Genomic DNA, 23290 nt, shown 5'->3' with positions numbered 1-23290 from the left:
CTTGCAAATATATCCAAATTCGAGTACAACTGGGACGGCTGGTGTCTCCAACGTGATTTAAGCACGCGTCAGCGAAGAAAAACGAATTAAAGATAATTGATGAAGCTCATTTAGAATTTATTAAGAACATTCAAATATAATACTCCCTCCGGATTAAAAAGAGCGTCCACTTAACCTCTTTTTTTTTTTTTTTTATCAAAAAGAGTGTTCATTTATCAAATCAAGAAAAAATTAACCTTATCTTTCCAGATTTACCCCTATTAAGTGTTATGTGATTAAATCCTAAGATCTATTTAATTAGGGGCAGTTTAGTCAAATTACCTATTTTTAACTAGGAGTTAGTATTTTCTTAAAAGGTGTGAAAATGGCTAAGTGGACACTCTCTTTTATCGGGAGGGAGTAACCTTGAACAAGAGGGTGGGAGGCGGAGATAACCAATATACTCCCTCCGTCCCAAAATAAGTGTCATCTTAAGAATATCACGCCCATTAAGAAATAAATAAATAAAATGTGGAGTTTACTAAGCTACCCCTCTTTATTAGATGCTTTTTTAGAATTGAGCAACATTAAAGAGAACTACTTCTTTAATGCTAAGGGCATAGTTGGAAACACTTGCCAATTTTTGTCTTAAATTCTTAGGTGCCGTTTGGCCATAAATACCAAAAACAAATTCACTTTTTTTGAAATTTTTGAAGTTGGAGTTGGAGTTGTAGTTGTGTTTGGCCATAGTTTTTGAAATTGTAGTTTTTGGTGAAATGTAGTTGTAAAAAAGTGAAAAAAGTGAATTTTTTTAAAAAACAAGTTTTTCTTATTTTTGGTATTTCGGAATACTACTTCAAGTTGTATTCCGAATATTTATGGCCAAACGCCCAAAAGTAAAAAAAGTGAAAAAAAAAATCGGAAAAAAGTGAATAATTTTTATGGCCAAACGGCTACTTAAAATGACACTTATTTTGGGATAATATTTTTTTTGGCTAAGATGACACTTATTTTGCGACGGATTCAATAATTGGATTTAATCATATCGCTAATACGTGTTAATCATTGTTACACGTAAATAATTTGTCAATTATTATCAGTTTATGTCGCTCATTTTTTCTTCCGTCTCTTTAGGTGTCCTAATTGGAGTCTAATGGTCAAATTTAGCAGATCTTTATAATAATATTTGACCTTGATTTTTCTCAATATTTCGAAAGCAAAAGCAGACCTTTTAAAAGTAGAATAAAATTACTGTTAAATTATTAAAACTTAGCTCCAAAACAATATTTAAATAATAACTTGGATAAAGGTTTTTTCCGTTGGAGGGATGATGCCATGCATAACTGTAAAGTCAGGATTCGAATTTGGTAGATTCAACATTTAAATCTTATTATTGAACCTATTATACTTTATAAGTTATGAATTCAAGATTTAATATTTATTAAAATTTAGTGATTTTTTATTTATTTATATATCTATCCTCTGTATCGAAATTGTTGGGTTCAATTGAATCTAGAGGCGGAAGGGGTTCATCCGAACCCCCTTCTCTAGAAAATCACATTATAGTTTGTATATGCAAGGTTAATTTTTTTTAATGTATATATAGTAATTGATGGATTCGCTTGATCAAAATTTTGCTTCCACTGCTAATTGAACCCATTCATTATCAACAAAGCTAGTGGTAGGGATGGATAAGGTCCCTCCATTTTTACCAGAGGTCTCGAGTTTTGGGTATGAAATAAAATCCTGTAAGAAAGCGCTTCCCTCTTAAATGGGTCTTATGTAGCGAGAATTCGGATTAATCGAGACTCCAATGCAGGTAACCGGATTGAAAACCAAAAAAAAAAAAAAAAAACCATTCTTTATTTTCTTTAAAATGGTGATTTTATACATGAATTATGGCAAAAAGTAACCAAGAAACCAACAAAAAGAGACATGGGGTCAATGCTTGGATTGAAGGAAAGTGCCAAAATCTATAGCCATCCCAACAGAAAATATGGGGCCATGTACAGCCAAAGTGACAAGATTCACAAGACATCACTTACCCCATCATCATAAATATGATCGAGAATTTTAAGAGTGTCTCTAGAAGATCCACAAAAGCTGCTCTTACATAAGCTTTGCATATTTCAAGTTCAGATGGACGATAGATAAAGGAGGAAAAGAATTTAAGTTATATGTACTCATAATACATAAATTATCCAATATCGAAATGATTCCATTAGTATACTTTCACCGATTATAATGAGTAATTAACTATACATTTTTGTTACCAACTCACACTCGATATGTAAATTTACTTTATGGTGTAAATCAACAAGTTGGACGAAATTGTCAACTTTCCATGTTCCAAATTGATGAAAACTAACCTCCAACCGGTGCTTACACACTCTTATCACTAAATCATACAGTAATTAATTAATATACATTTTTTAATTTACTATTTAACTACGTTAAGTTAGAATAATTTGATGTGGACATCAAGTAAAAATTACGTCCCAAATTTGTGTGAAGGTAACTGTAAGTCAAGGACCATACATAGAAATAATCATAATATGTTGTATTCTCAAAATAATAAAGGAAATACCATACAACAAACACATACAAGACACCAACTAATTTAGGATTAAGACACAATTGATGAATTGATCTAAAAGAGCAATAGACATGAATAAAAACAGAATTCACATTATGCCTATCCATAACATCTTAGACCTTTTCCTTTTCTTTTTTTTTTTCAAATGTATGATTAGACCTTTTCACCATTGACGAATATGCACAATTACACGTTGAGAATAATGCAACCGTTCCCTATGACTCAAATGTGCATGTTCCATGTTATAAAGATGTGATGGCATGCTCCAATCTCTAAAAGAAAATTCAATTCCAACTTGATGGGACCTTGATCTGGTCAAGTGGTAAGAATGCGACATGTTTGAGTTAAAGGCACGTCACAGATTCAAACCACACAAGTTCCTGGTATTTTAAGAGGATAAAGGTAAATGTGGATTAAACACACGTCGCGAGTTCGAGTCTTGCTTCAGATAAAAGTTTGGTATTTAAGTGGAGAAGAATTGGACAAGTCCATTATCTACCGAGTTTTGAACCGTGAACCACATCTGAACCACATACCACCGTGCCCTTAAAATAGTAATCCAAACCTTCTAAACTCATGGATTATCTCAAGTTCAAGAAGAGGACATATCTCAATTCTCACGTGAAATAAAACCTGACGTTGAAAATTAGGATATCCACTGCAGAAAATACTATCTGAATTAGAACATCAGACTAGTCAAGTTTTCTACTACTGCGACAAAATAATACATGGCAGTTAATTCAGCACAAGCCAAATGCTAGAAGACATATAACAGACTGTTATAGAATATCAGCATGATAGAATCCATGATACTAAGGGAGGAATTGAAATACACTACCTATATACAGAAAGCTAATTGACAAAAACCTCATCCTAACTTGTTCTAGCGTGACTTCGACTCATCAAACCCCCAGCAAATGCCTATGCAATATTACATTTTAAGGTAAGCAACATACTAAGAGATGATCATTTTAGTCTCATATAATTAGTTTTATATTTTACGAATCACATATACGTATTTCTTGTACACTTAATATTGCTTCTTTCTCTGAACTGTTTTACTATCGTCCAAAAACACTCGTCTTTACTTTCTAACTAAGCATAAACGAGGAGTTGCTTTTTGCCTTCTTTTTGGTTTTGCTAATATTGTGATGGATAAAACTCCAATGAGGATTAGAGACTGCCATAGACTTACAGATGTCTGATTTCCTGTTTCTAGGATATATTGGAGGTTCACTTTATAGGGCTTAATTAAGTAAATAAAATTATATCGTATCTAACCTAACCATTTAAACTTGTAAATGAGGTAATCACACAATCCTACCTGATACAAGGATAGACAAAAGATCCAAAGTTCAAGTGCAAAGCTCGCCACATACCAACTTTAGCCTGCAGATATTTCCACTTTGAAATTGCTATTGAAGCAAATCTTAAGTGACTCAGCATCCCCACATAGTGCAACGAACTCTATATCTCCAGAAAATGATATCAATAGTACATGATAAAATAATGGACAATGTGCACTCTATGAATACATTATCACACCGAGAACTTTTCTGACTACAGTTCCTATACTCCAACAACACTTTGTACATTCCTCGAGGGCACGGTGGTGTCCTAAACTAAGGGTTCGCTCTCTCTACCACAGGGCCCTTCAAGATTGGAGTAAAAAAACTTCAAGCCCGGCACCAGAAGCAAATTGCAGCAAAAATGATATGGTCTTCCCAAATTGAATGTTCTCCAGTGACTGATTCTCCATATGTACTAAAAGAGGCAATCCAATCAAGCTGCTGCGCATACAGACCCTAACAGAATTAAAAAAAAAAGAGCCATTAGTATCATGATGGTTACCACAATGAAACATAACGTTAGGACCATAAAGTGCTAAGGCTGAAAGTTCCTTCATCAAAGCTTGCACTAGCACAAGAAGCAGCCTAGCTAAGTTACTCGAACTCTTCGAAAGTGTTGCCGCACCCATGTCGGATGCTCCAAAAATACACTACTTTTGAAGGATCCGACACGCACCCGACGACATTTTAGGCGAGTCCGAGTAACTTAGCAGCCTAGTGAAGTGACAAATAGCAATAAATTCTTGGTTCTTTTTCCTTCTTTTTTCAAGTTATTTCCTGATTCTGCTAAGAAGTAATTGTACAGAGCATCTCTCAAGATAAAAGCAAGCAATATCTATATGTCTGAACTCGTCAGGCAAGAGAGCTAAATGACTAAGCTAATGAAAAACCAAAGTAATTGACCACAAAACAGTTCCCTAAATACTGAACAACTGCCATCAAGTCTGCTGATTTGAGAGTGAAATAAAGGACAGGAGATAACTTTGGTTGGCCTCACCAATAGTTATTTTTTCTCCGCCCCTAATAATATAACTTTTGTTGAACCCCAAACGCCTGCTAATATAATAACTCCATTAACTATTCCCTGAGTTCCTTTTCTAGTACCAAGATTGGTCTCTTCTACCATTCCCTTCAAAGTGGATTAGTTCTGGAAGGAAAGAAGAACGAGGGGGATGCAAGTAAAATTTAGTCCAGAGCTTCAGACTAAGTTTATACAAGCTTCACACAAGAATAGTTTTATGGTATATTATGTAGATGCTATCCCTGTGTGAAAACCTTCTTTTTCCTTATTCTTAGTCTACTCAAACCGATCTATCACCTAATTTTGTAGAGGAAATTCATTTGTAAATAAATAGCTCTCCAACTATCAATTCTAACAGGAAAAAAAGAATTTTATACTTGAATAGTTGAATTACAGTTCCAGCCGAACCTCCTAGAGAGAAAAAAAATCCACAACTGATATGGAGACAGCTCCTTGTTTATACAATCAATAACTTCTGCAAAAGGAGGCAATTGCTTTTCTTTTTATTTCTCCATACTTTTATTATGTGTATGGTTTTTTTTTTTTTTTTTTTTTGGGTGGTGGGGGGGGGGGAGGTTGTGGCGGCGAGAGAGATAGACCTGAAGACCAGGAAGAACAGCAGAACTTCCCTTCATCAACATGCTTCACATCAAGGCCGATGAACCAGGATCCAGCACTCACATCATCATGAGCATATGTGCGAAGTATTGATCTACAAATTGCAGAAAGACAAAACAGTAAGCATTCTACTATTGCCATCACAAGTGATGGAAACATATGGTTTTGTTTTTCTTTTTCAGTGGACTAATGTGCACAAAAAGATTACCTACTATTACAGTCCCAGGTACTATAAATCAATCTAACACGGAGACAATTATGGAGAAGTAAACACATGTTCCAACCAAAAACGACCCTTCACCGAGAGTAGAACCCCGAGCTCAAGGTTCTTGGCACCTCAGTGTTTCAGCATGCACTAGAAAGATACTGTTAATCCACGTTTCTTCTGATAAGTACATTGTCAATTCCACATATTTTACCTGTTGATAGAAATAAATTGAGCCAACGCCTTTGATATGGCAAATATTTCACCAGACGCATGCCTGAAGTATCTGGTTGTGAAAAAGTACAAAAAAGATGAAAGTATTAGCATCTAAACAAGTTGCAGAACTCATCAGCTTGCAAATCTTGACATATCATGCCTAATCTATATCAGCAGATTAGCACCATGCCCAGAAAAATATGAGTACCTATCTATTCTTTATTTCGTTTTTGTTTTGTTGTGTGTGTGTGGAGTGGGGGTGTCAATAAGCTCCCCAACCTTGGCTGTGCATCCCAGACGGATACATATTTTGATAATAAATGATTATAAAATGGAAGTAATTTCTCAATCTTGCCTCCTAGACATCAAGCATGAGCACAGTATTCTAAATGCTTAATATCCATATCCAGATTTTCTTAATAATGGAACCTGTAATGCCACAGCTACGTACTTGCTAATTTTCATTTTCTACTATTACGAGGCAGCTTGGCCATTGAGACATACTGGGATAGAAAATTCTCACACATCTATGAATCTCGTAGTTCTTATTCTCCTAATGGGAAGAATAACATCAAAGTTACATGAGCTCCAGAGTTTCACTTTCCCCTTTAGCTAGAAATTTCAAATACTATGAATCAGCATTTTAGACGTCCCAGTAGGAATTTAAACCAAATAATGCTACTTCACAATAAGAAGCAATTGAATTCCCCAAAACCATGATGATAACAAGAAAGTCAAAGAACCAGAAGGTCAATAGTGCCCTTCCTGCTGGCTGTTATACATCTCTAAGTAATCTCCATTCACAAACTTTGTTCAACTTCTCCAACAATTATTAACATAACTAATGAAATTAGCACTCTTTAAGTTTGCTAACACAAAAAATAAAGAAAGATGAAAAGGAAGAAGATATCAATCCAATACAGCATGATTAATATTTTCAATCAAGACGCACAAGCAACTAGCAGTAGAGAGAGAAGAGGTAGAACTACAACACATGCAGCAGTGGACACTACATATAGCATCGCTTGCATCAGCTAGATGATTTCAGTAAATAGTATGAAAGTACTCACGATTTTCCATCCCCAAATTTCCACCACTCTGGTTCATACCATTTCTGTTCCCTGTGAACAAGAAACAAAAAAAAAATAGGTTATGATGAACTAATACACTCAGATGACTCTTTGAGCAAAACAGCAATTATTAATAAACAGGACAAACTCACGGCTGTGAGAAAACTTCGCCAGATTTCATACACCCTATGTAGGCACGACGCTTATCCAAATAGCTGGCAAGTACTGTTCCAACAGCATCTGTGGATAAACTAAAGCTTATAAGCATAAGCCACATATATTAAAAAAATAAGAAAATGTTAACAGGTTAAGAACTCAGCAAAGAACATCATTAGTTATGGCGTCATAATATTATGTTTTATTAGTTATGGAGTTGCAATTTTCTGTGAAAGACATAGCCGGTCCAGATTCTATCTCTAGGAAGTTAGTATCTCAAGGGATCATCATCAATCAGTTTTGCCAGATGGTTAGAGAGTAGAGACTGAGAAGATCCAACAAGATTTCTCATTGGCATTTTGATACAATCTATTAAATACAATAATTTCCTATTCGAAGTCATTGTATACTATTTTATTTAGTCAAAAGAAACCCTGATATAATGAATTCATGGTAGTTCTTTGAACACTCCAAATCGTAATTCATTAGGATTCATTCCGGTCCTAGCTCTGTAAAACGAGGCAACTGGTTCTTTGACCCACTTTGGCATGATATAGCCAATCCTACTGTTGCTCACTCGGGGAAATCAGACTGTTGACCACAAACAGGCACCACGCCTTCTAGTATTTTAGGTAACACGACACCACTTCGGCACTGCATTTCTTTTGTACATTTTTTGTGATTTTATGTAACACCCCTATCGACTCTTTGAGAAGCCTACGGCTTGACAAGAATGATAATCTAAAGTCACCTAGGTACTTCTTCTTTTTGTTCTTTATCTCACTGCAATTTCCAGATTCAACATGTCAATCCTGACATACATTGGAAAACCCCTTTAGCAATCTTTTTCCTGCACTTAAGCCTCTAAAGAATTTGATCATTTCAAATCTACCGTAGTAGTTTCACAATGTAAGGAAAAATTAAATTATAGAAAATGGAAAGACATGAGCAGAGCGCAGGGTACCGAGAACAACAGCTATGCGAATGCACATATTGAAGGTTCCTAATACTGTGTACCTAAATTAACATAGACATTGTCGTTGACCTTGGCATAAAACTCAGCATCCCAATGCTCAACAGCATGAGCAAAAAATGACTTTGTCTTCTTTGATTGCTCTTGAGGAGACTCCACATGGTCATTCTGCTCAGGAAGAAAATAATATTCACATACTGTCGTAGACACATATACTACTAGAACTAGATTACCCCGATTTTCAGAACAATGGTAAGATATACATAAAAAGACATACAAACAAGCTCAGATGACATGAGTGTGCTAACATATAGCAACATTATTGATACGCCTTAATTTATTTGAGAAGGCTTTTTTTTAAAGGAAGTGGGAATTGATTACCCTCTATTTATTACTATTTCTGTGGTAGAGGAAGGATGGGAATAGTCCAAGAAGATTTAATCTTATTTTGATAGGTTAGAACAACGAACAACTCTCAATTAATTTAGTTCTCAAAGCTCGTTTATTTTATGGTTATAAATAGCTATCTTTAGTTGATAACAATATACTAAGCTTGTACAAAAGACATGTAAAAGTTGCACATACAAGAATGATGAAGTCATTGGAATGCCTGCTCTCATCATCAATGGCTCTATCTGAACTGTCTCCGCGATTTGAACTGCATGAGGTGTAAATTTGAGTAAGTAACCTGATTGGAAGAAAGGTCTAGCAACGCTTTCTCAAAGAGCATTCTGGTGTATCCTTTATTTAGTTCAGATTTATCGAGGTAGATTACCTTCTTCCTATGACGAATCGTATTACGATACCTTTCTCCTCCTGTAATTTTTTTAGAGCAGCACCTACCAAAAGTAGCTTATAAATTTAGAATGAAATCAGTTAATTCATCATGATAGCAGTTATACTGCAGATACTTCTGATTAGGACAAGATTAATGATATTGCTAGGGAATTCAACAGCAATCCAGTCTAAATGTGTTCATCAGACAATGATTGCATCAGCAAGGTGAGCTGAAATATAACTTCAGCATCTTAGTTGAGTTGGTTGAATTTTAGCTTCACAAGGCCTAATAGAAGAAATCAAGAAAAAGGGGAGAGGAAAAGAAAGCCAAACCAGTAGGCATCCATGCTTTGCGAATCGCATCTCTGTTTTTCTTGTTGCCAAACTTTGTAGAGACACCTACAACAGCTAGAAGCTTTTTCTTTGAATCCTTCCCATAGTTATCCAGTAGATGCTTCGATACAAAACCTTCCTGACTGGATTTACCCAGTTCCATCTGAAGTGCAGCTAGCCTCTTCTGTTGTTCCCTGGCAAAGAAATCATCAGCCTGTATAATCCCAGCATAAAACTCCAATATGAGCAGAAATCTCTCAAATTAGAACAGAAATCCAACACAATCATCTAACCTGCAGGTTATGATCTTCAATGTATCATCTACTGATATAGCCGAACGACCCTGAAAAGGAAGATAAGCATGCCTATAACTTTTGATATAACATTAGCATCTCAGGGCTCAACTCATCAGGACCAATGAAACGACATAAATATTAAGAATCAATGTCAGCTTCATCAAACTATCTGACCAAAAACATACCTTTTTCAAAGTACACTTTCTGACAAAAATCTTGAAATTCTCCAACACTAGTAAGCAATAGAAGTTCTTCCTTTTCCTGAGTTCTATTTATTTTTGTGTTACTAGAACAACTAGCAAAAACTAGTGCATAAAGGCTTTTGTTGATCTTATTGGTGGGCACTATGGGGGTTCCTCAACTTGGGCGAATTTCTAGCAGATTAGCCTAGTAAACTTGTGACGATGTTGAATCTTAGATGAAGGAAATGCACTCATCACCCAACCAATACAGAGGGCTAGTTAACATATGGTAATGTGAAACCTTGGAGTTTCTTTATAATCAATCTAATTAACCATATTGAATATATAAACCAAGGCGACTACCTCATAGTCGGTTATCTTAATCCAGACATGATATCCACCTTGATCTTTGTAGAGCCTATCCGACTCTACAATACAAGAACTTACTTAAAACAAAGATGACCAGAGAATTCAGGGAAAAAGAATCAGCTTTACCTACCACATGAATAGAATAACACTACAATTAGAGTGAAAATACCTGTCCGGTTCTCCTATCAAGCTCTTGAATAAGATATACCCTATTCTCCGAGTCCAGCCACAACCTGCCAATTACACATTTACCAGTTGCCACAGTTAATCATAAAAAACACTTAAATACCAATCATTCAAATAAACAAGGCGGAATACATAGACAAACACTTAAACTTGGCCTCCACAGTCAGTTGAACACTCCAACTTATAAAATGATCATCTAGACAACTCCAACACTCCAACTTATAAAATGTGTACCACCTTAGCGTAGGCGTCCACAAGACACAATCGGGACGAGTTGAGATATCTAGATGTGCGTTCTCAAAGTTGGAGTGTTTTTTAATTCCATTGAGGCCAAGCTCGCATAGGCCAATTCAGCATATTAAATATGTAAGAATAAATTTTTCACGACACTAACAGTGGGAGTAATTAATAAGCAAACCAAAAAAAGACGAAAATGTGCATGGACGTGCTTCCTCCGTTTATTTTACTTGACACGTTTCGCTTCTCAAGAGTAACTAATCTTCAAAGCTAAATTGCATTAGATTAATTTAAAACTATAATAAAAATAATATTAAATATGCAAGAATAAATTTTTCTAACATATTAAATAAGCAAACCAAAAACGACGATGTGATGGACGTGCTTCCTCCGTGTCATTAGATTAATTTAAAATTTAGATGTTGGAAAACTATAATAATAAAAATAATATAATTTGCAATTCTTTCTCATATTAATATGATGAACATTAAAATGTTGGTCAAATTTCATATAGTTTGACTCTCGAAGAGCGAAAGGTAATATGTATACAAGAGAGAGAGGTTAGACTTACCTGCCGGCAACATAAAGAGCAGCCATAGCAGAGAACATAGAGAGCATTAGAAATGAAATTCGAGATCGGAAAGTGGAGGTGGATGATGATAGCCGGTTATTGGAGCCCCGACTATTCATTTCTTCGGAGTCCGGAGAGTTGAGACTGATTCACTTGCCCAGTTTGAGATCCGATTGTCACTTTCGGATTTTTAGTTTTAATTTTTTTTTTTCTTTAAAGTGTGGGGAATTATAGATTGAGATGTTGCAGCTAAAAAAAAGTAAAGTAATTTTTGGTAGGTGCTTAAAGGTTCTATAAAAGCTAGTACTAAAACACAAGATTTTCAAAAATTTTAATTTTATTTCTCAGATCATGGCCAAATATGCACTCTAATTTGTCTCTACACATATTGTTCGCTGAGCAATGGACAAACCATAGTAAAGAAAATTTGAATAAGTGATGTTGCAAGTGAAATTGTGACATTTGAATTAGTGATTTTTTTATTTTTATTTTTAAGAAATGCAACATGAATAATTTCTTTTTCCCATCGTCTTTTGACATTTCTTGGTAATTGAGTTTTCCCCCCTTCTCGAATTAACTATGTGAAGAGGAGAATGCTCAACTATTCACTTTATGTCGTTTGCAAAATAGTTATTCATAAGATAAATGATGTAATAAATTGTCAATTGTCATTTTAGATCTATATTAATTATTCCCTCTACCCTATTTCTTTGTTGTTCTGGTCCAGAAAAAAATAACACACTTGTATATTTAAAATTAATTAATTTTATGTTATGGCATGGTTAAGATTATAAGTTTTAAAAAATTTATAACTAGACAATTACTATTACATGTTTAGAATCATAAGTTTAAAAATATTCATTTATTTCTTAAATTTCGTGTCGATTCAAACATTATCATATAACTTGAAATTGAAGAAGAATGATTTATGTTTTTTTCAAAATTCACAAACTGTTTAACTATTGTAGAAGAGTGGGTTTGGTCGTCAACCCACTCTTCTATAATAGTAAATAAAAAAAAAAAAAAAATTAAGGAGGGGTCCATTTGAAGAAGTAGGAGACAATTCAAAAAAAAAAAAAAATAGGACATTTAAATAATGATAATAAGTTCTAAAATGGTAAAGGATTTAGAGAAAATTTAAAGAAAAGAAATTCAGGAAAAAATAAATAACGATTTAAATTGAACACAAAAACCGCTAAAGAAGTCATAAAACCAAAAGATTTAAAACTTATACCTTTGGGTAAGGATAAAAATGCACTAATTTTAGACACATACTTCTCAATCCACTCTTCTATAATAGTGAATAAAAAAAAAAAAGAGAGACAATTTAAATAATGATAATAAGTTCGAAAAATGGTAAAGTACGCTTTAGAGAAAATTTAAAGAAGATAAATTCGGGGAAAAAAGAAATAACGATTTAAATTGAACACAAAAACCGCTAAAGAAGTCATAAAACCAAAAGATTTAAAATTATACCTTTGGGTATGGATAAAAATGCACTAATTTTAAACAAATACGTCTCACACAAATAATGATAAATAACATCAAGAAGACGAAATATAAACGGTCAAGAAACGTATACACATATTTTCTTAAAATGATGAAGTTGGTTTATACTTAAAATTTTAAGACTACAACAGATGCTAACATATGAAAGCGCTTTTCAGTGTTGTTGAGTAGAAAGAAATGATGGCATGAAGCTCGGTAGGAAAAGGTGTATTTCAAATCTTTCAATTGGAGAACAAAACCAGGAAAGTCATATATGGGAGAAGCGGACTACGTAAAATAATTTATTGATATTTTCAATTAATTGAATTATAGTACTTTCTATAATTAAAATTCCATAATTATATTACTAAAAAGTACTCTCTCTGTCCTAATTTATGTGGCATAGTTTGACTAGGCACGAAGTTAAAAAAAAAAAAAAAAAGGAAAGCTCTTTGAAACTTGTGGTCTAAAACAAGCCATAGATATTTGTGTGGATTTAAATCATTTCATTAAAGGTAAAAGGGAAAGTTTTAAGTTAAATGATTCCTAAACATAAAAATATATAATTCTTTTTTAGACAGACTGAAAAGAAAAGTGTGGTACTATTTGTTGTGTTGGGCCCGTGTTAGCAGTGGCGGATTTAGAATTTTCATCCAGGGTGTTCGAAAACCGTTAAGCAATCCTTTTCCATATTGTTGAGGGTGTTCAAAACATATATATCTATATAAACTCGAAAAATTTACCCTATATATACGGTGGAATTTTTCATGGGGTGTTCGTGAACACCCCGCCTACCTTTAAATCCGCGTGCGTCTTTATAAGACTTTCATCATCTAGTATGTAATAATAAAAATAATAATGAATGATCAGTTGTTAGCTTCCTACTCTTCGGTAGGCAATGTTACCTCATATATTTCTATCTTTACCCATTGTGAGTTTATGACTAGCTGATTTACGTTGGTTTCATTGGAAACATTAGAAATGTAATATTCTAAAACTTGAGGTTTTATGTTGGCGACTAATAAAGTGAATTTTAAAAATGAAATTTAAGCTACCGACATTTCTGAGATTGTAGATAATCTCAGTTAACTTAAAATGAATGAAAATCACATTTAAATATACCTTTTGCATATCTTTTTGAAATTCTAAAAAAAAATAAAAAAATACACCCAATTAAAATTTTCTGGCCAAAAATCTACTAAAGAACAAACACCATGTGGAGGAAACTTCCTAAGCTAGGCATGTGGGATTTGTCTAAACAGTGACAGAAATGTCCTATATTGGATGGTGTAAATGCTTGAGTTTATCCACCTATTTCTTCTCAAAAAATTTGTAATAATTTCGTTTAATGGGAATTGCAACAGCAAAATGAACATACTTACATTCAAATCTTCACTGAATCAGAAATTTGTAATATGTATAGGTTGTTTTAAAAGAGTTCACATTAACAATATATATTACATATAAATTATATAATGTAGGATAGATATATAATTTTAGCAATAGAAAGCTAGAAATTGTGAAAAGAAAACAATAAGATGAATTCACTATTCTTAGATTAAGAACCATTACATTACCATGTATACTTATTGACATATCTTATGGTGATACTTCAGATTAAAAAAAAAAAATTAAATATAAATGTTAACATTTGAGAAGACTACTAAGATTAATCAATCAGCTACACTTTCATGTCTAATTAATTGAAATTGACTGAACAAATTATTTATAGCAATTTTCTCCCTATTGGAATCTATATTCATTGAGGTGTTTGGCCATGAGAATTTTTCAGAAAATCATTTCACTTTATTTAAGTAAGTATTTATCGTAAACTTTTGCCGATGTGGCAAAAGTGAAATGCACTCTCCTCGGGCGCGTGAAGTACTCTTCAATACTATTTTTTTTTTTTGATTGAAAGCTTACAACTTTTAAAATATAACTTAAATTAAAAAAAAAAAAAAAACCTAAGAATCGACCCGTCGGTGACTCCCTCCCTCACCCTCTTCGTCTTCCTCCACCGCTTCCTCTTCTTCAATTTTTTTTGTTTTTTGTTCTTTTTTTTTTTTCTTGCTATAAAAATAATTTGTGAATTAGATGTTTCTTTTGATCACCATTTTCTTATTTTTCTTTGAAAAGCACCATCACCATCACATCACCATTTTTTTTTAGGAAAATCATTTTACTTTATTTAAAAATCAAGTTTGTCCGGCGGTGGCCGGGTACTGCCGCCGAATTCGACGAAGAAGAAAAAGGATCCTAAGGAGAGGGGAAAAGAAAGGGATAAGAAAAGAGGGGGTGGATTCTTGGAAATACAACTTGAAATAAAGTTGTATTTGGTATTTGAAAACTCCTAAAGCTTTAGGGGGTGGGGCGTTCGAGGGTGTTGTATAATTTATTTTTTAACATGTTTTCAAACAATCAAATACTCTTAATTTTGCCGATTTGTGAAAAAGGTACTCGATAGGAAAAACTATAACCAAACACAACCCCATCTTCAACTCCAACTTCAAAATTCCAAATCAAGTGAAAAATATTTGGTTTTCATGACCAAACGCCTACTAAGTATTCAATATGTTCTATTTTATACTCCTATTTATTTACATTAGTTTGTTTAATAAAAACAATATACCTTTAATGTAAACTTCTTATCAAGAATGCAGTGAAGAAGTAAGCTTTAATTAGTTAAATATTATGACTTTTTTAACATCATATATATCAAAACTTATTTTTGAACGTTCGAGTCAAGTTAAATAATATCTCTTAAATTAGAAAGTTGAGAGAGTATTACCGTATGTCAATTTATGCAAATCCAAGTTTATGGATCTATTTTGGGAAGGCAAGAGTAATAGACAACCTCAATGCTAATAATATAAGCTTGATGGTGACTACTCCAATTGTAAGAAAAAAACGTGGGACAGAGAGAGATATTACAATTTCCCCCCCAAAATGTGCATTTTTGGCTCAATAATTTCAATGATATGTTTGTTTTTTAAAAAATACCAAAAATATATAAAACTCATATGTAAAAAAAAAAGCTTGAGAATAAACCATAACGATAAAATAAACGGAAGTCGTTAATAGTACATGCCATAGGTATTCGAATGCCAAGTGCAACTCATAAATTGGGCCGCACCAAAAAAGTGTGATGTACACAATTATCTTGATATATTATTGGTAACTGTTTTCACGACTCGAATATAATTTAGGGGAAAGAATGTTGCTGTCTCAAAAAAAAAAAAAAAAATATGACTAGCCCTTACCCTTTTACTTTCATACTCTCACATTATTTACCCGAAATGCTCTCAAAATTAATGATACCAACATAGTATCACTCTGAATTTTATATATCATAATGATATCACAAGGGACTTTTTACATTTCTTCAAAAACACTCATCAGCCCTCTATGAAACTCTTATGGTATATATGATATACTGACATTTTATTATTGAGGATTATATTCATTTACTAAAAAAACACACAATCCTAAGAAACTACCTCTACAGTGTCATCATCTTATACATACAGGGGAGAATCTATGTATTAAAAATGGGTCACGAAAATACATGGTCACCCGACTAAACTCAGTATATTATGTATATAATCCTTAAAATATATCTAATATTAACTGAAGGAACACATAGTCAAACTAGATCGAGTGGAGCACCGGTTAAGTGTTGAGTTTAATCCCTTAAGGTTGTGGGATTAAACCCTACTAAATGCCCTTTTGCGTATTTTTTTTAAAAAAAATCATTGAGATAATATCATATAGGACTGTTTCAAATCACTCAACAAGACCATATATTGAGATGGTATTATTGAAGACGTCTTTAGTCTTGAAGACACTTTCTTAGTTCTCTATATTACTATCATGATATATAAATATACTGCAATAATGATTTTGGGGGTGAGACATTTGGATATATATTTTCGGCCGGTTGAGTTTTGGCAAAATTAGTGAGATATTTTGTGTGGTTTTTTCCATAATTTACCATGTCGACTAAAGTGTGATATTATAAATCACATTTTGACATGACTTTATATTATGTGGTCCGCAGAATAAGCGAATAGACATCGGAGTCGTGATTCAAGTGAAGACATCAAAGGCAAATAAATACTATACAAATTATCTCTATTTTTTTCCCTCTGTGCCTGTCTTAACCAGAATCCTTCACTCACATCCACAGAGCTTTTCTGATCTAAAGTAAGCGAAGATGATGAACGATACAGATGTATCAAAGCAGATCCAACAGATGGTCAGATTCATCCGTCAAGAAGCCGAAGAAAAAGCTAACGAGATTTCCGTCTCCGCTGAAGAAGTATTTATTATGCCCTAATTACTCACTCTTATGAATTTCATTCACCTTCAGTTAATTTAGTTATACAGTGATGATGTAAGACTTACTAGTATAAATCATGGATTGATGTTCAAGTTACTTTAGTTTTTAGATTAATATTGTGCATATCGAAGAAGTAAAACCTCAGTTAATATAATATGCTCCAAATTTTGAAGTTAATTTTTAGTTAGAGTAATAATGTGCACATCGAAGAAGTAAAACTTAGTTTTATTCAAAATGTGCTTTAATTTTGAAGTTAATTTAGTTATAGAGTGATGATGTAAGCCTAACTAATACAAATACTGGCTCGATGTTGAAGTTAATTTTAGTTTTAGAGTAGTAATGTGCACATCGAAGAAGTAAGCGTTAGTTATCCAAAATATGCTCTAATTTTGAAGTTAGTTTTAGTTATAGAGTAACAATGTAAGCCTTACTTATAGTAATTATGGCTTGATGTTGAAGTTAATTTAGTTTTAGAGTAATGATGTGCACGTTGAAGAAGTAAGCGTTAGTTATTCAAAATGTGCTCTAATTTTGATTTTAATTTTAGTTATAGAGTAATAATGTGCGCGTCGAAGTAGTAAGCCTTACTAATACAATCATGGCTTGATATTGAAGTTAAACACACATGGAGTTATTTTCAGTTTGGTCGTCAGTTTATCTCTTGTTCTCAGAGTAATAACGTGTGCTCCAAAGTACTAAGCCCTAATTATAAAAATTATAATACAAATTTGAAGTTATTTGAGTTTATTCAAGGTGTATCTGCTGTTCTTAGAGTAAGAATGTGCCAGAAGTCAGCCATAATTATACAAATTGTGCTCAAATTTTGAAGTAACGTGGAGTTTATTAATTATTTTTATCTGTTGTTCTTACAGTAATAATGCATTCACGGAAGAATTGAGGCATAATTATACAAAATATGCTCCAATATGGAAGTTTACTGTGTTTAGTCAGTACTGATTCTGTTGTTAGAGTGTTAATGAGCACACTGGATTTGTGATTGTTTTAGGAATTCAACATTGAGAAGTTGCAGCTAGTGGAAGCAGAGAAGAAGAAGATCAGACAGGAATATGAGCGTAAGGAGAAACAAGTTGATGTTCGCAAGAAAATGTAATTTCTCCAATTTGGTTTATATAGTGGTTTTGATTCGACTTTGACACCAGTATTTAAAAAGAGAGTTTGTTAAACTATGGTATGAGTAACGTTTTAAGATCACAGTTATGTCTGGATTTGTGGTCTTCAGAGGCTCTCAAGCACATATTACAAAATAAAAAAAGATATCTTAAAGGTACAGGGCAACCGTGTCTAAAATTTACTTGAAGTTGGAATCTTTCAAGGGGTTTGATTTGTTTCATTGTGATTGTGAGGTTGAACAGAAGATATTTTAATGCTTTTGTATTGTAACTATAATAGCTAAACCTCCATTTTGCATGATATCATCAGTCTTTATTCAGTGGCTTAACTATATGATCTATGGTTGCAGTTGATCACTTCTATATAAAAAAGATCTATGTTTGCAGTTACGTAGTTTCCTTTTATCTTTTCAGTATGTCTGGGTTTCTGCTTGTTTAGCTCCATGTTGTTTGCACTTGGACTGCAAATTAAGTGTGCATCTTCATGGATGTACATTCTATATTGCACATTTTATTGGGCATTGATTGGACAAAAAATTTGTGGTAACATCTGTATTTGTGGGAGTTCTTGGCCTTGACAAGCGCCAAAAGTCATATGCCAATTCTAATAATACCAGGCTTATATCAAGTAATTTCTTTTACTGGGCTAATTCATATAGTTGATCCAACTGATCTTAATTGATAGATTTGTTAATTGACTCCACTTGGCCTAAGTCTGATTTCTCTAAATTTGTTTTGCTGCTATTAGTATGTGAACACAAAAATTTTCTGTTGTTAAACTAATCCAATTGCAATTTTTTGGGGCAAAATAGAGTGTTCAAAGTTTATTGATAATGCATTTGTTGCAGTGAGTACTCCATGCAACTCAATGCCTCTAGAATCAAGGTTCTTCAAGCTCAGGACGACTTGGTCAATTGCATGAAGGAGGAAGCATCAAAGGAGCTTTTGAACGTCAGCCAATCCCACAACCACCATACCTATAAGAAGCTTCTGCAAGATCTTATTGTTCAGGTACTTTGCTGATGGCAATTAGCTGCACGAGTTTTCTGTCTCTCCCTCCCCTTTTTTCTCGTCCTGTCTGAGAAAATGAGCAGACTATTTCATGAAAGACAACGATCTAATTTCGTATGACTTATCATGTAATTTCTTGTGTGTTCTGATTGAGCATTAGAATGTTTAGATGTGAATGATATACTGTAGGCGTAAATAGCCTGAGCCTGAAATGAAATCTTTTATTGCTTCTCCTTCAAGTTGGATCCTTTGGAAGTTGATGTTTTATTTTTCAGAATCTTAAGCTGTTTCACATTCTTTTAGGGATAATATGAAGGTTATCACATTTCATCGTAAGTGTTTGAGTGCTGAACCAAAGTTGCTACAATGATTTAACCGCGATATTATTGGCCTTCCATGTTTATGTTTTTCTCAATATTTCTAGATGACTTTTGGGACTTATATTGCTTGCTTCTTTGGGCATAACTTAAAAACAACTCTTTGTGCTGCAGAGTTTGCTCAGACTTAAAGAGCCTTCTGTCCTAATACGTTGTCGGGAAGAAGATGTTTCCTTAGTAGAAGAGGTCTTGGATGCAGCAACGGAGGAGTATGCAGAGAAGGCTCAAGTTCACGCACCTGAGGTCATAATTGACCAGATCTACCTTCCATCGGCTCCATCAGAGGACAATGCTCATGCCTCTTCTTGGTACACTACCTCAGTTGTTCTTTCTTTCAATAGGAAACTATAAAATGTACTAGCTCTTAATTCTCAAATTGGTTCCATTAGATGGAGCGGACTCGTGCAGTTGGACTTGGACTCTTTTCTTTCTCTTGCTTTAGTGTATCATTGCTCTTGGGAGGAAGTCAAGCACTTGAGCTCCTAGAATCTAGTTAGCTACCATTACTAATGTCTCTCTCTTTCTATGCCACAGCTATGGAGGAGTAGTTTTGGCTTCTCGAGATGGGAAAATTGTATGTGAAAATACGCTTGACGCCAGATTGGAAGTTGTGTTCCGGAAGAAGCTACCAGAGGTACTTCCTGCTCTCCAGTCCTTTTAGTACTTTAGAACAGATCCTCTTCAGGAAGCATTTTTTCCTTGCATTGTGAAAACCTCTTTTGAGGTAATCCACTATGAAAATATGTCTTGGAAATTGCTGTTTCTATTTATAATTTAGAGGATCTAACAGCAAATCCCAAAAGGGTAGGGCATCTCAGAAAGCCATTGTTTTGTCTCAGCAGCTTTTGGCTCGCTATGGTGCCTACATATATATGTATACCTATTCCTTATCAAAAAAAAAAAAAAAAAAAAAAAGTACTTTTGAAAATTACTTATTGATGTTGTCGAATGTTCTAATTCTTGTTCATGATTCCACCCATATTTTATATACTTGTGGTCCATATCTATTAACTTTAGCCCTCTATAGTAGATCCTTTCTACTTTTAGAATCAAACAAATGAGCTACAGAATCTTACATGTTCCTTACTGTATTTAAGATAGTTTGTCTTGACTGTAGAAAGCTAACAAGGCGATTTTGTGCTTTTTGATGCTACTAGGTAGCTCTAACTTTACCTGTAATTTGCATCTTCTTGATGCCTGATGCTAATGATAACAATTATTTCATCAAAAAAAAAAAAAAATCTTAAATGTTCCTTGTGTCTTTGATGGGCATCTTAGTGGGTTAAATTTTTTTCCAGCCAAGTTATAGACGTTACATAGTACCTACAACTCAGTTGTAGACATTGTCTACCTCTTACCAATACAGTTTAAACTTTTGAAACTGGTAAAATATATGTTTTAAACTTTTAAAAACTTTAGTCATCTTCTTTATGTTCCTGCAACAGAACTTAGGTGGGGTTTTGGGGTGTGTGGGGCCGGGGGGGGGGGAGAGTTTTGCTGCTTATCAATACAAAATACCCTTTATCAATAAAAAAAAAAAAAAAAAGAGGCTGTTGCTTATTAGTTTCTGATGAGACAAGACTGTAAACTTGAGTATCAATAAGAGTCCGGAACTTAAATGACCCAAAAAAAAAAGAAGGACAAAGTGAACCAAAATACCCCAAGAAAAAAACTAATACCAAAGTACCCTTAACGCAATAATTTACAGTGTTAAATGACTTAACTGTAACGGCTCAGTTAAGTCCAATAGCGCAGTAAATTGTTGTGCTATTCTGCTTTTTTTTTTTTTTTTGGGTTAATTACTTTTTTTTTTTTTTGAGACTGGTAACATTTTTTGGGTTAATTACTTTCTTTTAAATTTTCACACTTTTTTCGTACTTTAACCATAGATTAATCTTGCTTCGAGACTCCAGAACTTCAATATTTTATATAAAACCCGATTTATTTTTGTGCGATTTTAAGGTAGGCTCAATACATCAAGGATACGCAAAACTTCGGTTTGTCATTTTAGTGATTGTAAAGTGCTCGAAGGAAGTTTTTGTTTGAAATAAATCGACTTGAATTTTTGCGTATCTTTGATGTATTGAGCCTACCTTATTAATCGTACAGAAATAAATCGGGTTCTATATAAAATATTGAAGTTCTGGAGTCTCGAAGCATGATTAGTCTATGGCTAAGTAATTAGCCAAAAAACGAAGCAGCAGCATAGAATTACTGCGCTATTTGGACTTAACTGAGCCGTTACAGTTAAGTCCTTTAATACAATAAATTACTGCGTTAAGGGTACTATTGTATCGGTTTTTTTTTTTCTTGGGTTATTTTGGTTCACTTTGTCTTTTTGTGGGTCATTTAGGGTCCGGACTCTATCAATAACAACCACTACGGCTTAGACAACCACATCGACCAGTTAAAGATGGGTTAAATGAGGAACCAAAGAAAGGTGACTTACCAGTAAGATGAGTTAACATTTTCTAGTCCTAATAAGTACGGGGGAGAGCAAGAGGGAATTTGCTACTTTTAGCTCTAGCTCTGTCCTTTAATTTGGTAATAAGCATGCCCTACTTATTTCTTTCCATCTATCTAAGCCTTAGTGACGTAGTTATCCGGTACTTGTGCTGGTGGAAGGTAGAAGGTACCCGGTAAAATTAGTCGAGATGCCTGCAAGCTGGCCCGAGCACCACTGTTAATCCGTTACCCAAAAAAAAAAGCCCATGACCTACCTTACATTAGCTCTGTCCTTTTATTTGTCTCCATTAGACGAGTGGTACTGCTTCCATCTATTTCTCAAATGTTAGTTCCATTGGTTTCCAACAATTACACTTCGTAAAATTGTGGCAATTTTAATACTTCGTTTCTGTTAATGAATCTTGCAGATTCGCAAGTGTCTATTTGGTCAAGTTGCCGTCTAATGCTATGGAAGCGTTGGAGTATATATGGCCTTTTGCTTGCGACTCTTGGGATCCTGAAAATGGCGCCTGAGCGGATAAGTTATCATGGCTTTGCTCGTGTACTATTGCCCTTTTTCTCTGCCCTGTTGTGCTTGTATTATTAGAACATTGTGACAAGACTCGTGTTAAAGGGATATTTCCTCAACATTTTTAGCATTAAGTCTATGCATTATATTTTTGTGTTAATGTTCAACAATAAGTGTAAGTTGCTGGAACCCTGAGTTTGCTGGGTCGAGACAATAAAATTATTCGGAGTTGATGGCTCTCTCAATACTTTTATCAATGGCATATTTGTCTTGATTGAAAAACAATTAATGGCATATTTGTATCTCTAAGTCAGCGCTTTATGCTTATATTAGTACTTAATTTTTAATGGGTTTGTTGTCCTGCACGAAAGGTGATGTCAATGATTTTGTTATTATCACGCCAGTTCAAGAAAATAGTTAAAGAAAAGGTCGTCTTTTGCTTCCTCAAATTGCATAATACCTATCAAGGATCATTCAAGTTTAAATTTTTGCCGAAATAAAAATACTAGGCAATTCTTTCCAATTTGTTCAAGCCTGGGTGGACAGTATTGACATTATGGTTATAAACAAAATTCAATGAAGTAGGTGGTAGGTACTCTCGAGGTGGGTGCAAGCTGATTCAGACGTTACGGTTATGAAAAATAATCAATAGAAAATTAATGGTAGGAGCTCAACCGATCTCCTATCTTTCCCAAACGAGAGTCATGCAAAAAGGAAAATACTCCCTCCCTCTCATATTACTTGGCCACTTTCTCTTTTGCACGCCCCTTAAGAAATCATAAAATAAAAGATTTATTTTACTATTTTACCCCTATCTCTCTCCAATAAATATATTCT

The 23290-nt window shown here is 33.9% G+C and overlaps 2 protein-coding genes across 2 annotated transcripts; one reads left to right on the top strand and one right to left on the bottom strand.

Annotated features, from left to right (window-relative positions):
• Positions 1 to 4005: 4005 nt before the first annotated feature.
• On the bottom strand, positions 4006 to 11268 carry LOC132030615 (hydroxyproline O-galactosyltransferase HPGT1-like). Its single transcript, XM_059420319.1, has 12 exons — positions 11135 to 11268; positions 10310 to 10373; positions 9587 to 9636; positions 9294 to 9487; positions 8959 to 9022; positions 8769 to 8841; positions 8228 to 8351; positions 7207 to 7294; positions 7055 to 7105; positions 5983 to 6054; positions 5545 to 5657; positions 4006 to 4380 (listed from the first exon to the last, which is right to left on the bottom strand). The coding sequence occupies exons 1-12, from the start codon at positions 11251 to 11253 to the stop codon at positions 4358 to 4360; spliced, it is 1035 nt and encodes a 344-aa protein (XP_059276302.1). The 5' UTR covers positions 11254 to 11268; the 3' UTR covers positions 4006 to 4357.
• Positions 11269 to 16692: 5424 nt separating this feature from the next.
• Positions 16693 to 22692, top strand: LOC132030614 (V-type proton ATPase subunit E3-like). The gene is made up of 6 exons (XM_059420318.1): positions 16693 to 16940; positions 17968 to 18068; positions 18940 to 19102; positions 19594 to 19787; positions 20014 to 20113; positions 22353 to 22692. Exons 1-6 carry the CDS (start codon positions 16836 to 16838, stop codon positions 22386 to 22388), a joined length of 699 nt encoding a protein of 232 aa, XP_059276301.1. The 5' UTR covers positions 16693 to 16835; the 3' UTR covers positions 22389 to 22692.
• Positions 22693 to 23290: the final 598 nt, after the last annotated feature.

The sequence above is a fragment of the Lycium ferocissimum genome, chromosome 9 (assembly GCF_029784015.1).
Source record: "Lycium ferocissimum isolate CSIRO_LF1 chromosome 9, AGI_CSIRO_Lferr_CH_V1, whole genome shotgun sequence".
Classification (NCBI taxonomy): Eukaryota; Viridiplantae; Streptophyta; class Magnoliopsida; order Solanales; family Solanaceae; genus Lycium; species Lycium ferocissimum.
Note: the sequence above shows the minus strand (reverse complement) of the source record. Positions and strands in the feature narration are given on the sequence as shown.